Source organism: Bacillus rossius, chromosome 1 (genome assembly GCF_032445375.1).
Source record: "Bacillus rossius redtenbacheri isolate Brsri chromosome 1, Brsri_v3, whole genome shotgun sequence".
Taxonomy (NCBI): Eukaryota; Metazoa; Arthropoda; class Insecta; order Phasmatodea; family Bacillidae; genus Bacillus; species Bacillus rossius.
Genome location: NC_086330.1, coordinates 255481268 through 255495864, shown reverse-complemented (window position 1 = coordinate 255495864; position 14597 = coordinate 255481268). Strand labels below are relative to the sequence as shown.

Sequence of the window (14597 nt, the reverse complement as noted above, 5' to 3'; positions counted from 1 at the left end):
TTTTACCAAATGGACTCATCATTCTATGTAAAAAAAATTTAATGTTAAAACCAGACGTGTACACCGATGCTGTAAATTTTTTAAACTTCAGCATGCATCCAGCTTCTATTTTATTTGTCTTCAATGATACATTGCCACATTTCTGTAACATTATCTCATGATTCATGATGATATGTGGGAATACTTGTTTCCAATTCCTTCACCACTTGAAAATTTGTAATTTTGTGATTCCTACGTACAAATAAAATAAATTTATTTCTTTATCATATACTAGCTGCCCGACCCGGTTTCGCACGGCTATACTAATGGAAAAAAATTAAGCCACATCTCCCATTTAAAGTAATGGTAAATAAAAAAAAATTCAGTGAAAATTTATTACAATGCTGTATAATGTACCGGAGAGAAAATGAATAGCACCGATGGTTTCCCGACTCGTGCACGCATCGTACAACTGATGTACCCGTACTTCGCTACGGCAGTCTACAGGCAGATCACTCTTGCGCCGCTCATTATACATGCCCCTCCTTGTGGGTACGCCACTGCCGCGCGATGCCCTTTGCCATGGAGACGCAGAAGGCATGAACAATGCAAAATCCTGTTCTCATGCAGACAAAGTACCCACTGTTGCCTGGTTTTAACCACCCATGGGATCTAATTTTCGGAAAATGTCACCCTGCGTAACATAAGGAACATTACTGTAAAGTTTCAAGTCTGTAAAATATATATACTTGAAAAAAGGGGCAATAAAAAAACAAATTAAACACAGAGAGAGGAAAAAAACAATAGTTTAGGTATGCGATTTAAACTGATAAAAAGTATTTAAATACTAATTGAACTCTTATGAGGGTACTGATTGCTTCGTTGTTAATATCACACGGGTGTTTTTTTCTTGTATGGGAAAATTAAGAATGATAAGGAATCTAGTGCGTGGCAACAATGTTAATAGGCAATAGGAAATAAACTTCTATGCGCCTGCGGCATTGTCAACACACACTTCGTACGTGTACTGCATGTTGTATCTAACCCCCTCCAACGCATTTGATTCTAAATTGGACTTTTAGTAAGGATCCCTAATGTTATTGATATTATAATATAGCCTATAGCCTTCCTCGATAAATGTACTATCCAACACTGAAAGAATTTTTCCTATCGGACCAGTGATTCCTGATATTAGCGCGTTCAAACAAACAAACTCTTCAGCTTTATAATATTAGTATAGATATATTTCCCTTGTGGAATAGTCTGCAAATTAAAATATTGTAGGACTTCTTACCTTCAACTGAAAATATACTAGAATGGCAAGGAATGGATGGATTTTTTTTTTCCCCAAGACAAGGGTGCCAACAAACACATAACTGAGGATGTTATGTATCTTCAATATATCGAGTACACAGCGTTAGCCAGCACTAAAGTGTAGCGCTTTGTTCTAGAACAATTAAATTTTGTTTTCCATGCAATCCTATTTGAACAATCTACATATATTGAATAACAGCGATTGTAAAGAAAAATGTACGTTAAGTAAACTTTTTAACATTATAAATTTTATAAATGGTATGAGTGTTGGAATACTTAGGAGCTTCCCCTTAGCTTTATAAGTTAACTTTAGCATCTCACCATTAAAAATACACTGTGCTGAAATGACATACACATTTGTGTAAACACTTTGTATATTTTAGTGCGAGAAGAAAAACCCGTGAATTTTTTAAAGCTATCGGAAATTACTTGTTTGTATAGCAAGATGAAAATTAACTTGGTTGAAAAACTGCTCATCTTCTCTACAAACTGCATCATTTATACCATTTTTGAGCGTTTTTTACTGCGAATCTCCTTATTGGATGTGAGAAATGCAACAAGATAATTGCAGGTGATTACCCAAAAGGGGGGGGGGGGGGGGGGGGAGTCGCTACTTTTTTTTTTCTTTCTCTCCCTCATGCTGCACACGGTTGTGGTTGGTTGTTATGTGTCATGCACCAGAAATGTTGGAATACGGAGGGAAAGGTGAGTATGGTTCAATGGCGGTAAAATAAATATGTTTATGGCCCTGCTAAAAATTTTCCATCTAAGAAATTTTGAAGTTTGTGGTTTTCCAGCAGAAATGATGCTGTGTGACTAATGAACAAAGTGTACCTAGTCTTTTTTTTTTTAAATGTGTCTGATGCCATAATAACTTGCAAAGAATTTAATGGCGCGTGGGTCTAAAAAATATTCATTTTACCAGGAATGGACTATACAATACTTCGTGGTGTTCTGACTTTTGTCCGTGGTTGGGGAAAGTAATTTATTATTTGTGTTTGATTTTATTTCAAATAATACTTCGAAAACATTAATATTCAGTCATTTAGGTTTAGGGCTGTGTAGGATCAAAAAATGGGGAAAAATTTTTCAATCACTGAGGTTTTCCTTGTCGGGAGCTTACAAAATTTGCACAGGATTTTCGTATTATTTTAGGGTTACTTCTGTACAGATTTTCTCACTACATCAGGCCGTGTAAATTTTGAGAAGACTGCTACAGTAAATCTGAATTTAACACAGTAATTTAGAACCATTACTAACACCCACATTTCAGCTAATATATTTTAGGGAGAAGAGAGTTCGTCAAGGTCATTAAAAATAGATAAAAACTATCTGCATACTGATATGGATAAATACGTGTCCCTAAAAATCACACAACACAGGTGTTAAAGTTGATAGTTTTCTGGAGATCAAAGGGTAGAAACACTGCTTGTCAGCTGTGTGATTAGTTGAGTTCAGAACGTGGTGGCAAAGAGAAAGAAACTTGTATAGGTCTCATGGACAAATTGGGCCACATACCAATAGCAAAGCCTCCTAAAGCCTAACAAGCTATAACAGTTTTTCTGTTTTATAATGCACAGTGAACGACCAGATACACGCCAATACTCACACTCCTAGCGTAGTAAAGAAGGATGTAGGTGAACAAGATACAATTGCACTTAAATTGCTTGATGAATGTTAGACTTAAAAAAGCACTTGCGAAAGATAACATAATGGAAGCAAAATTAGCTCAGTCTATGATAGATGCTAGAATTAGCTCTCTTTGAACAAAAAGAAAAGGAAAAGGAAGTTGTCTGTTTGGTGGACAAAGTTGGTAAAAGGAAAGATACAATGATTACAAGATTTTTCCAACCAAAAACACCAAAAGCCTAATGAAATAGTAAAAAGCACTTTCAGTTGCAGTCCAGTGTGAAATTGCTGGCTTGGTGTACATGTTTTTGTTAAATGTTACTTTATAACTACAGTAAGTCCTCTATTTACGTCGTACCGATTTACGTCGTTTCGGATTAACGTCGCTAATGTTTGAGTACTCATGTTTCAATTTAAGTTGTCACCGATTCACAATAACGTCGTTTACAATGACCGTAAATCTTTATTTTAACCAAAAAAACGTATATAATTCGTTTATAATTCTTTGTTTCCTTCGGTAGTTAATTTATGCTATGTAGCGTAAGCTACACATTCACCGCCTTATCTTATCATACATCATGAGGGACGCTTCCTGCTCTCCGCTGCTCTCCGCGCGGTGATGCAATACTACCAGCCCGCCCGCTCGGCCACCCACGTATCTCGCACGTAGAAGTGTTATCTACTTGCCGCAACGACACAGCATTTTCTCCTACCCCTTTTCGTTCAACTCCTTGGCACTTCAGTGGAGGTGTAAAAGTAACTAAAAAAAGTGTACCAGTATGTATTCGTTACTATAACAATTAGTACTCGTTACTTTCGTATCGTTACTCGTTACTTCTAATACCGCATAACATGCTATGTTATGTAACAGCAACGAATCGAGTCGTATTTCGTACGCGTACAGTATGACGTCGCGTAAATAATAATAAATCGAATATAAACAATTGAAAGTATTTGATAATTAACAGCTTTTGTTAACCAAGAAACTAAAATCTCATTAGAGCAGCTTTATTATAATATCTCTTTTAAGATAAGAACAAAAAAACGTGAAAATACGCGATAATAAAAAACAAAAACATACATATTTATAATTTGTAAAAAATACTTTCTTACGTTGTTTCTATTCCAATCTCAAACTTCGTCTACACACACAATACCTTTAATAAACAGTAAAAAACTTGGACGACGAATTTCCAAATTATACTTTTCTTAATAAACAAACATCGTTCTTTGTAACGAATAAGCGCGCGCATGCGTAAAACATACGAAAAATGCGAGTAACGAAATGCATTCGTGTGTAACGTTTCGTTACTCGTTACTAGATGCCGCACCCGTTACTCAGTAACGAATGCACGACTTCAGTCGCTATGATATCATTGAGTTGGCCGGAGTTTTAAACGTGCCGTTGTTAACTTTATCGTGATTAAATGCGTTTGTAGTAGGCCTACAGTATCAGCTCACTGCAATTTATGATTTTTTCTTCATAAGATGTCTTCCAAACGACTATATATCTGTTTTTATATTTCAATCAATAAAGGTAATAAAGCAGCTGGTTAAATAACCATTCTATAAAGCTGAGAAGTACTAGTTGGACTTGTTTCCCACGCTGTCGGTTGTCATTTGCTGATAAAATTGCCCGTTGTCACGTCTGTATGCCCGTGGTCGGCCGGTGGCATGAAACATGGCTCATTTTGCGTCGTTTCTATTTACGTCGCAGTTTTCAGGAACGTAACCCCGACGTAAACCGAGGACTTACTGTATATTGTATGTGTACATTCCTTTTTTTCATTCAGTGACAAAATGAAGTCTTTTAAACTGATTGGAAAAAATTTTGTTTGCTAATGTTGTTGGTTAAAAATAAAAGTGCAATAAATTAATTGATAAAATCTATTTTGGTGTTTAAAAATTGTATATTTTAGTTCAGTGTAATAAATGCTTTTGATACTTGGTAATAAAATCATAAAACATGGCTATATACTCTATCCAGGCAGAATTCAACAATTTATCTTTTAGTTATGTCACAGAAAATAAAGAATATTTATCACATATCTGAGATGAATTCTGAAATTCAGACTGTAAACTTTAATAAGTTAAACAGTTGAACAAGAAGGAAAGTAATCTTAGATTTATAAAATCTACATATTTTATCTTAGTTTTTCCTTGTTTTCAAACTTAACTTCCATAGACCCAGAAATGTGTGTACCATAGTCACATTTGTAGCTTTAGCATCTACCACATTATGAACAAAGTTTTGTATTGTGCAGTGGTGTGTGAGAGTGAGGTTTTTTTTTTTTTTATTATTTTTATTTATTATTTTAACTTCATGTGGAAATGTGCTATATTTTCAAAGTACTAGTTCTTTATATTTTCCTCTTCAGCGGTACTCAGTGTAGTACGTCAGAGGAATACTAGAAGTCTTTATCTATAGTGTTTCCACAATATGTTGAATTCTGCTTATCCAGCCTGTTGGTTGGGGATTTTTTTTTGTCCCATAATAGTCCCTATTTTCGACTTTGGTCCCTTATTTGGTACCGATTTTCAACAGTAATAGTCCATAAGTCCTTAATATATTTGCTTCAAGTAGTTGAGAACACTGCATCTACCTCCTTTACCCAAGCACATATACAGTGGGTGGCAAAAAATACTTATACCTGCCACACTAGCTGGCAACATGGTGACTTGTAGAAGGGTCTCTACTCCCTGAAAATGTAGAGCAGCTTGTGTTTCTCCACAAAAGTTTTATTAGCTGATATGTAGTGACGTGAAAGACTTATTATTTAAATATAAATAATTAAAAAATTGAAAAAAAAAAACTTTAATTTTTGAATGCTAAAAATGTTCTCTAATTCTACATAGATTGTATCACTAAGTAAATATGTATATGTTACATTGTAATGTGGTGAGATAAAAAATAGGATTCTAATTATTTGATTTGAACTATAAAGCTGATATTTGCACAGCCCTAAAGTTGACATTTTTTCATACTGAAGGTTGTACAAGGGGAGGGAATGATGGAAGGACAAGATGTTTTGAGAGAAATGAGGGAGGGTTAAGCTATATGCCATGATGCCGCCACATTTTTAAGGGAATATCCTTTTTTTTTTCTTAAAGGAACATTAATTAGAGAATTAAAACTAGACCTGTGCCAATTGTATCGGTGGAAGCCAATTTTGCCAATATTTGATTGAATCAGCATTTCTCCCAATTTACAGTACGCTTGTTAATTTTCGGCCGATATTACTGAAAAATAAAAGTGTCTGCCATAACCTAAAAATCCACAAGTACCCTTTTCACTTTTCGTAGTACTCTGAACTTTCATCATTTCTTAGCTACGTGTGCCAGCCGTACATATGAAGCTTCAACATCCTGTGAATAAAGTTCTTGAATTTAATAGATCATAAATAAATATATCACTTTTGCGGTAAAGTTAGATAGGAACAAAAAACTCAATTTATTTACAACATGGCTGCCACTAAACTGCTTAAACTGCAAAGAAATGTTCGTATTATTGTGACAGAAAATTTTTTTGTCTAACTTACGTCATGTTTTCAAAATTAAATTTAAAAATATTAACGTGATAAAATAGGCTTTACATAATGTAAATTAGTTTTACTGTTTCCCGTGCAAAGTGACAGCAGGAAAAACATTCCATATAAATTTTTGGTACTGTGAATTTTCTCCACAGCACGCGTTAATTTAGTATTAGAATTGCCGTTCTTAAACTGTAAACATGTAGCAAGTCTCGTAGTCCTGCACATTTTAAATTCATGTTTCATTAAGCAACTAACAGTTCAGCAACAAACAAATGAAACACGCTAAAAATACTAGTTTAAAAAAAGGAGGTTATTTTCCATTTTTAAACTAAAGAAGGAGAACGTTTGTTTTGTGACTAGACTAAACACAATTATACAATTGCGGGTTTAATTTTTAGAGAAGTTAATGCAAATAAGTAATTTCTGTACAACAGAAATAATGTCTTTCTGCTGCAAAGTACCTGTTTGTACCTGCTACTAGCATTACATCTAGAACCTTTTCAACACATGTGGAATTTTTTATGGCACTAGAAGACATTCGTTGAAAAATTAAGAATGTTTTCTTAATAAAAATCATTGAATTCTGTAATTTGTGCTAGTTTAGCTCAATGTTTTCTATAATGAGCTGATGTCTGGCTATGTTAATTGTTGAGTTGTTGTTGTATTTATATTACTGCTGGTCTAAAAAAAGAAATCCCATTCTGTTCATCTTAGGTTATCTTTTTTTTTTTTAATTACTACTACTTACTTAAACTACTAAAACTAAAATACATGTGCATTTGCATTGCATGTTTTTCTAAGAATGAGACATTTTGGGTATTTTAGGAAATTTTTTAATATGTTTTAACCAAAATGTAATTTCACCCATATCAGTTCGAAAGCTGTGAGTCTGCATATCTGCAAAATTGTATGAATCTGTCCAACTATAATTGAAACCCACACTAAATATATGCTGTGCTTAAAAAAAAAAGAAACTTGTTTATAATCTTTCATTGAGTTTGTTTCAAATTTTTTCTGATTATTAATATTTTGGTGTTAAAATTTCATTTTTTAGACGTTTCCTGAGAATGTATTCGTAAAATTGCTGCTTCGTTAAAACCGGAGTTCTGGTGTAGTTTGTGCTTTAAGCATGACATGGTTTAAGTCGTGTATTACAAAGTACATAGCAACTGTCATGGACTTGCAAATGTAATTAAACTACTAAGTGGTAGATGTAACTTCAAGTTTGTACTGTAAATATCACCGTGTTTTTGGCCATTCACAGACTTAGAGTTTTATTATTTTATATATCTTGGGTGGTGTGTCAAATACTCAATTTACTGTAAATGTTTTTATATTGCGGCTCTTCATTTGCTGAATGTGCATAACCGTTTCATTTGGTAGTAATTATTGTGTGACAGCTTGCTGAAGGAGGGTGCCGGATGTTTGCAGGTAAGATAATCGACAAGAAGACAGATGTCAGTGGTGCGAAGCTGCTGAGTGGTGGCAAGCCGGGCAACCTGCTAAACAACAACCCCACAGGCGGCCCGACCAGCCCCACCCCTGGAGACAAGTCTGCCACCCTCTTCAAGAAGGTGAGACGTCATGCACCGTGTTCTCCTGTGTCTAATACAACAAACAATTAAGTGGCAGTTTGAAGACTTTGGGATTAGCTGTTAATTATTTGTTTTCTGCTAATTGTATATTTTATAAAGAAAAATTTCAAAAATTATACTATTTATAATGATGTTTCAATGTAATTGTCATTAGTATTTTTATCTGCAGATATTTACAATTTTCTGTATTTACAATATATATTTTACAACCATGCTTAAAAAACTGATACCCATGTAAAAAGTACAATATTAATAATTTCATACATGCAGGTGTCACCCATATTATCTGTGTACCATGTTACATTTCCATAGACATCTTCTACTCCAATTTTTCTGTAATTTAAGGCTGTACTTGAATGTTATGTTTATTAATTAATTGAAGGCATAATGTATATTTTGCTGTGCACAAATTTGATTCAGTAAAATATTTTTTTTCATCCACCAAAAATCCTTAAAATAAATCATTCTCTTATTACGTAAAAATATTGAATTTCTGGAGACTTACACTGTGGTTGTTTATAAAAAGTATTGGTTCAGTTTTGTATCAGTTACCGGATCTGTTAAAGAGATGTATTTATGCTTGTATAGGTAATGGTTTTTCTCCATATTGCCCATCACTAATTACACAAGTAATTTTTAGAAGTGTGCGAAGCTTCGAAAAGTCAGAGTAGAATTGGAGACTAATTTTCATCTTCGGAAAAAATGAAAAAACTTTAAAGATACCAAAGATTTTTTCTTAGAACTGAATATTTTTAAAGCAGAATTTAACACTAATGTTTGGGGCCATAAATAACATCCACGGTGTCGGGCTAGCTGCATTTTTTACAGCAAAGAGAACCAGTCTTGTCGTTATAAATGGATTAGAACTGTCAGCATGATTTTCGGTGTAGGGACCAGATGCTCATGCTTGGTCACCCTCACCCCTCCTAGCACAACTCTCCCTCCCCCCCCTCCTTCCTGACCAGGAATTTTTTGTGACAGCTCGGGTAAGTATCTTCTCCCCCTACATAACAAAAAAAAGGAGGCTCAGTAACGCCACCGACGCCTTGCACACAAGCACACAGACATTGGAGAGAGAAAAAATATTTTACAATACTCTGTTCAAGATATGTAAGTTGAGACATTTTTGGCACCTGCTTCAGCAAACTTTTAGACTTGGGAAAATTGGATATTTTTGTAAAAATAATAGGGCTGTGCGGGATCCTAAAATTCAGGATAAATTTTAATATCGCTAAGATTTTTTTTTATTTTTGGGATCACAAAGGTTTTTTTCCCCAATTAGACAAAAATTCCTGAAATTTAGGGTTATGCATTTTGAGTATTTTTATTTTACACTGCATTTTGTGATGTAAATTGTGAGGAAACTAATACAGAAAAAGACTGATATGATGTGGTTGGTCAGACGTAACCACATCATCTGCGTACTTAATTTTTACCAGGAAGAGTAAACAATATATTAAAACTATCAGCAAAAAGCTAAGAATTTACACCTGTCTATAAACAGTGCACAATACTGTGTCGCCCAGTGGTTTTTATTTGATTAGTTATTTTCAAAACACGGTGAAGGAAAATTTGTATGGATATAGTAGAAATCATTCAGGTATAAACTTAAGAAATAACATTCTTTGATTTTTTTTCTAATGAATAATAAGCAGCCGCCATCTACAAGCAATTAAGTAACTGCTTCCCTTTCCCCCGGAATTCTTCCCGGCGATGTTTATTTTTACATCTGGGGGAATTATCTCCACACACACACACACACTCTCTCTCTCTCTCTCTCTCTCTCTCTCTCTCTCTCTCATACACGTAATTTGAGGAGAAAAACATTGTCGCGGAAAATCATATACGCTATTGGAGAAAATTCTTTTAGTTGTGGTGGTATTGCATTAAATATTTTATTTGAAAAATAAGAATTTGTTGGATATGCTTCCTCAGCAATTTCCCAATGTATTTTATTTATAATCTTTCTAATATTACATTGATTTCGGTCTTTTGTAACCAAGAGGTTAATAGTGCTTCACTGCTGTAAACAAAAGAGCTGTGGTAATTCACAGTTAAATAAAATATTGTTATGAGTATAATGTGGGTTCATTTGGTTAATTGGTTGATTAGTTCAGTTGTATTTATTACTAATGTCTACACTATAAAATTTAATTAATGCACCCAAGATCTCTGTCCACAATTAGTCTTACATTGGTCATTGAAACATTAACACTTTTCACTGAAGCTTTGCTAGGCAGTGGCTAGCTCTTCTGTTCATCCATAACCGCTTCCTTCACACCACACCATGCCACAGTACAGACCCTAATTATTGCTTGTCGCACTCGACTGGATTGCCAGGCCTTCACTCGCAGGTATTGCCTCCTGATAGATCCGAATTGCTCAGCAAGGGCCACTTTCCCTCTTCACCTCTCGAGGATCGCACGGGTATCACCAGTATCACTTCCTGAGGGGGAGACTATCTCCGCTGCTCCGCTCTTCGCTCGGAACTCTCGTGGAGCCGACCCGACACCCGAAAAATCCAGAAAGGCGGCGTTTATTTGCGCCACTGCGCTGCGGCCTCGGGAAACCCGCAGAATTCCCAGGCCACTAAAAGAGTCATTGACAATGGTCTTAGGCACGATGATGCAATGGATGCGGAAGGGGGGAGGGTAAAGGACCCTTGTATCCGGGAAGGCACGCACGCGTGGCATTCCTTATGACAGTGAACGGCCCATGACGTCAGTGGCCATGTGGGGCTGCCAGCCGGCTCCTAACCTAGAGAGCGTCACTAATCTGTCTGCGTACGTAACACTGCCCTCTCTTTAAATCTGTTCATCACAAACAGATAACACATCCTTTCCGGCATATTCCCTCAATCGGTCTAAATATACCACTTTCATCTGTCCCCTCTTTTTTCTCTGGATGCGGTAGACTATATCATTTAGCCACTTCAAAACTTCATAGGGCTTTCCCATACTGCTTGAAGCTTAGGGCACCTTCCCTTCCTTTATTGCGGGTTGTACAGCCAAACTAAATTGCCCTCCTGGAATCCAGTTGAGTTAGCCTTCAGGTCATAACTTGTCTTCATTAGATCCGTCGCTAATCAAAGTTTTTGCGGGCTTCTTCTTATATAAGTGCCATTCGCTCTAGACTATTCACATAATCAGTGGTGCTGATCGGCTCCCAGGAGGACAACCGAACTTGACATCACAGGGGCCACAACTCCTGTCCAAACACAATACTCGCAGGGGTCTGCCAGGTTCGTTACATACAAAAATAAAAAGATGTTGTGCCAATTTTATTTTTGTTTTTATTTTTTCACAGTAGAATGCTGCACTGACAAATCCAAACACTTTTCAAATCTTTCTCACTCGTTCCACTCGTACATCCGCCTGTCGAAAACTGCTCGCAGCTTGCGCGATGAGAATTAACGAAAAATAACGTCCTTCAGTAACATTTTACTGTAAGTACACGAAGTCAGTGCGGCCTCAAACGTAGCCGCAATTTCTAATTGAAAATATCCAAAAAGTTTCAAAACCAATGATTATTAAACGGCATGGCTCTAGCTACCGACGTTAAATTTTCTCTTCAACAATTTCTACATAATTTGCGAGAAGCCACCGAACGCGACCTACTGGTGCAACGATCGGCGGACGACTGACTGAAGTCCTGCCACTGTCTCCTCCATGCAGGGAGAAGTCACATTACCTCATCGACCAATCACACGCACGCTTCATTCACACTTACAGATACAAGCCAATAGGAAAACAGAACACACATTGAAAACAGTTTTCTCTCCATAGAGCCAGAGACTTTACATTCTCTCTCTCCCACACCGTGAGACAGCAGTTATCACACATTTCCCACGACCCGTGGTGAATCCCAGCTTTTATCTCTGTTGGCGGGGAAGCCTTGTTTCTTTCTCACTCCCACTTACAGGCCTCTCATGCCTCTCTTTCTAACCATCACATCAGACACAGTCCCGTGTTCTAGAATCATTCCACACGTTAATGAACATTACAAACAGCAATTATAATACAAATTACTTTACAAAATTAAACTTATTTAGAAAAACTTGAAAAAGTAGGCCAAAACACGCAAAAATCTAGTACAGCGACTTATTTGTGAATAATTACATAAAAAATATTAATGATTGAAAATGTTTGTTAAAACACAAGGTACATTCTTAAAACACACAGCAAATGAAATATCAACCCTTAAATACATAAAAACTGTAAAATATCATTAGAAAGACTTTTTAAGAAATATTTACATGCATAAAAATAGTTTAAAGAAAAATATTTAGCTAGGAGGGCAGGTTTCTTGCAACTTTACAGTTTGCCATTTTTAGGAATTAAAAAGAAATATTTAGCTTTATAACAAATGCTAATAATAGTTTACACTAAATAAATAACAGTTTAACACTTTGAAAGAAGTATGCACTCAAATAATTTACATTCAACACATTACAAATATGTAGACAACCATAAAGTTCACAGTCCTACAACAACTGACTAGGATAAACAAGAGAGCCACAGAAATGTAGGCCTACAGGTTATGTTGGGAATCTTTTTCACAGTGAAAGCAACATTTGCAATATATATATATATATATATATATATATATATATATATAGAGAGAGAGAGAGAGAGAGAGAGAGAGAGAGAGAGAGAGAGAGAGAGAGAGAGAGAGAGAGAGAGAGAGAGAGAGAGAGAGAGCTATTCTTACAAACAAATTAAAAAATTAAAACTTACAATTTGTATATTAATAAAACATTTTGATGGCTTCAGTAAAAAATATATACATTCTGATTATTCAGTAATAAAACTTAGATTCTATTTGCATTTAAAAAAACCTAATATTAAATGCTCACTCTTTGGTGACATTTATCAGCAAATTTGGCTTAAGCACTATTAAGACAATATTTTTTTTAGATGAGTCTATTGTTTGTTCATTATGAAACTTGGTATAGAGGTAGCCTATTAGTATTCAAAAAACATATTTTTTGGATAAATAATTAAAAGGGATGTTTTTGAGATTTTCAAAAATATTTTTTTAATTGTTTTGAAAAAAAATGGAAGTTGAAGGATGACAGCCTTGTTATATATCAGGTTAAAGCCCATTAAATACTGACCTAATAGTTTTGAAGTAATAAAATTTTTACTGTTTCCAAATATTGCAAAAAATATGATTTTTTACTTTTTTGAATGGCTATTACTCAAAAACTACTAGCCCAAAAAATTAAATTTTGTATTTTTCAACTGTTCCATGGATACAACAAGTGTACCAAAAATTAACAAAATCTGAAATGGTAAGGTTCAGAGCACTGGTTTATTTCACATGGATTGACCCAGTTTATTTCTGAATCGCCTGATTAGATGTTCTAGATTTGGGTTCAGTGGTTGGCGCGGCATGTCTAATAGGTGAGGAATTCTCACACTGGCCTACCCAAGAGACTGGTTCTCAGCTCTTTATTGGGCTCTCTGTTTAAGAACCTTTGTTCAAGAATCGAGGTTGGCCACCCTGACTGGAACAATCTCACCAAACTTTGCAATGCTTTGGGTGACCAGGAGCTTCTTCAATCCTAATGTCATATCTGTCTCAGTCAGGTAGCTCATGTTGCCCCTAGGGTCTCCCATAATTCTAGCTGCTATTATCTGCTCATGGTTTGCTGGAATTGAAACGAATTCGCTAACTACCACTTGCATTTCAGGAACTTCCAATTGGTCGAGGGTAAACAAGGCTACCTCTTTACCTTTAATACGCAGTATCTGTCCTTCCATGTCAATAACGAATCCGTATCAATTCATGATGACCACTCCTAGAATTACCTCATCGGTGATATCAGCAACAAGAATGGCCTGTGTTAATGTCAAAGTTCCAATCCTTACCTCCAAATTTAGCTGTCCTGACATAGGTGAAGTGTCTCCAGTGGCTGTTTTGAGTCTATATGGGATGTGTGTTCTTTTCAGCTTTTCTCTTCTTACAATGTCTGTGCGAATTATGGATGCTGATGCCCCTGTGTTAACACTGTCTACCATTTATCCAGCCACTAAGCAACAAACTGTTATGGTCTCTACGAAGTAAGGATACAGCGAAAACCCTAGGAGCTACTATTTCTTGTAGAGCTGGCATGCACCCCCTCTCATCAGCTACTGCTCCTTTCCCTGTTGTTCTTCATGTTTTTCTTCCTGCTACGATGTCTTCCTACGTGTCAGGCAGTCCCACTGGTTGTGTCCCGGTTAATTGTAGACGAAGCATTACAGACGTCTCCCACTGGTTGTTTCCCGGTTAATTGCAGACGAAGCATTACAGACGTCCTCCTGCTTTTCTGATCTGTTCACCTGGAGTGTCATTTAGCAGATTCTTCACTGCCCTGAGAATATCTGCTTCATTAGTGGTGTTTCTGGCATTGCTCCATTGTAGTGTTCCAGTTCAGCTCTCCTTGTCCTGATGCTTGTGTTTCTCGAGGACTGTGTGCTGCCTCGATTTCCAGGGCATGGACCAAAGCCACGCAGCTCTTCTTGTGCCGAGCCAAACAAAGAGTTTGCTGACCCCCCGCATC

The 14597-nt window shown here is 36.0% G+C and overlaps 1 protein-coding gene across 3 annotated transcripts in view; it reads left to right on the top strand.

The window, feature by feature from the left end:
* The window catches only part of LOC134527491 (serine/threonine-protein phosphatase 4 regulatory subunit 3), a 269007-nt gene that overhangs the window by 240565 nt on the left and 13845 nt on the right, over window positions 1-14597 (top strand). For all 3 annotated transcript variants that reach the window (XM_063360215.1, XM_063360213.1, XM_063360214.1), the window contains exon 17: window positions 7887-8029. In XM_063360215.1, coding sequence (XP_063216285.1) covers window positions 7887-8029 — 143 coding nt within the window. The remainder of the gene's footprint in view (window positions 1-7886; window positions 8030-14597) is intronic.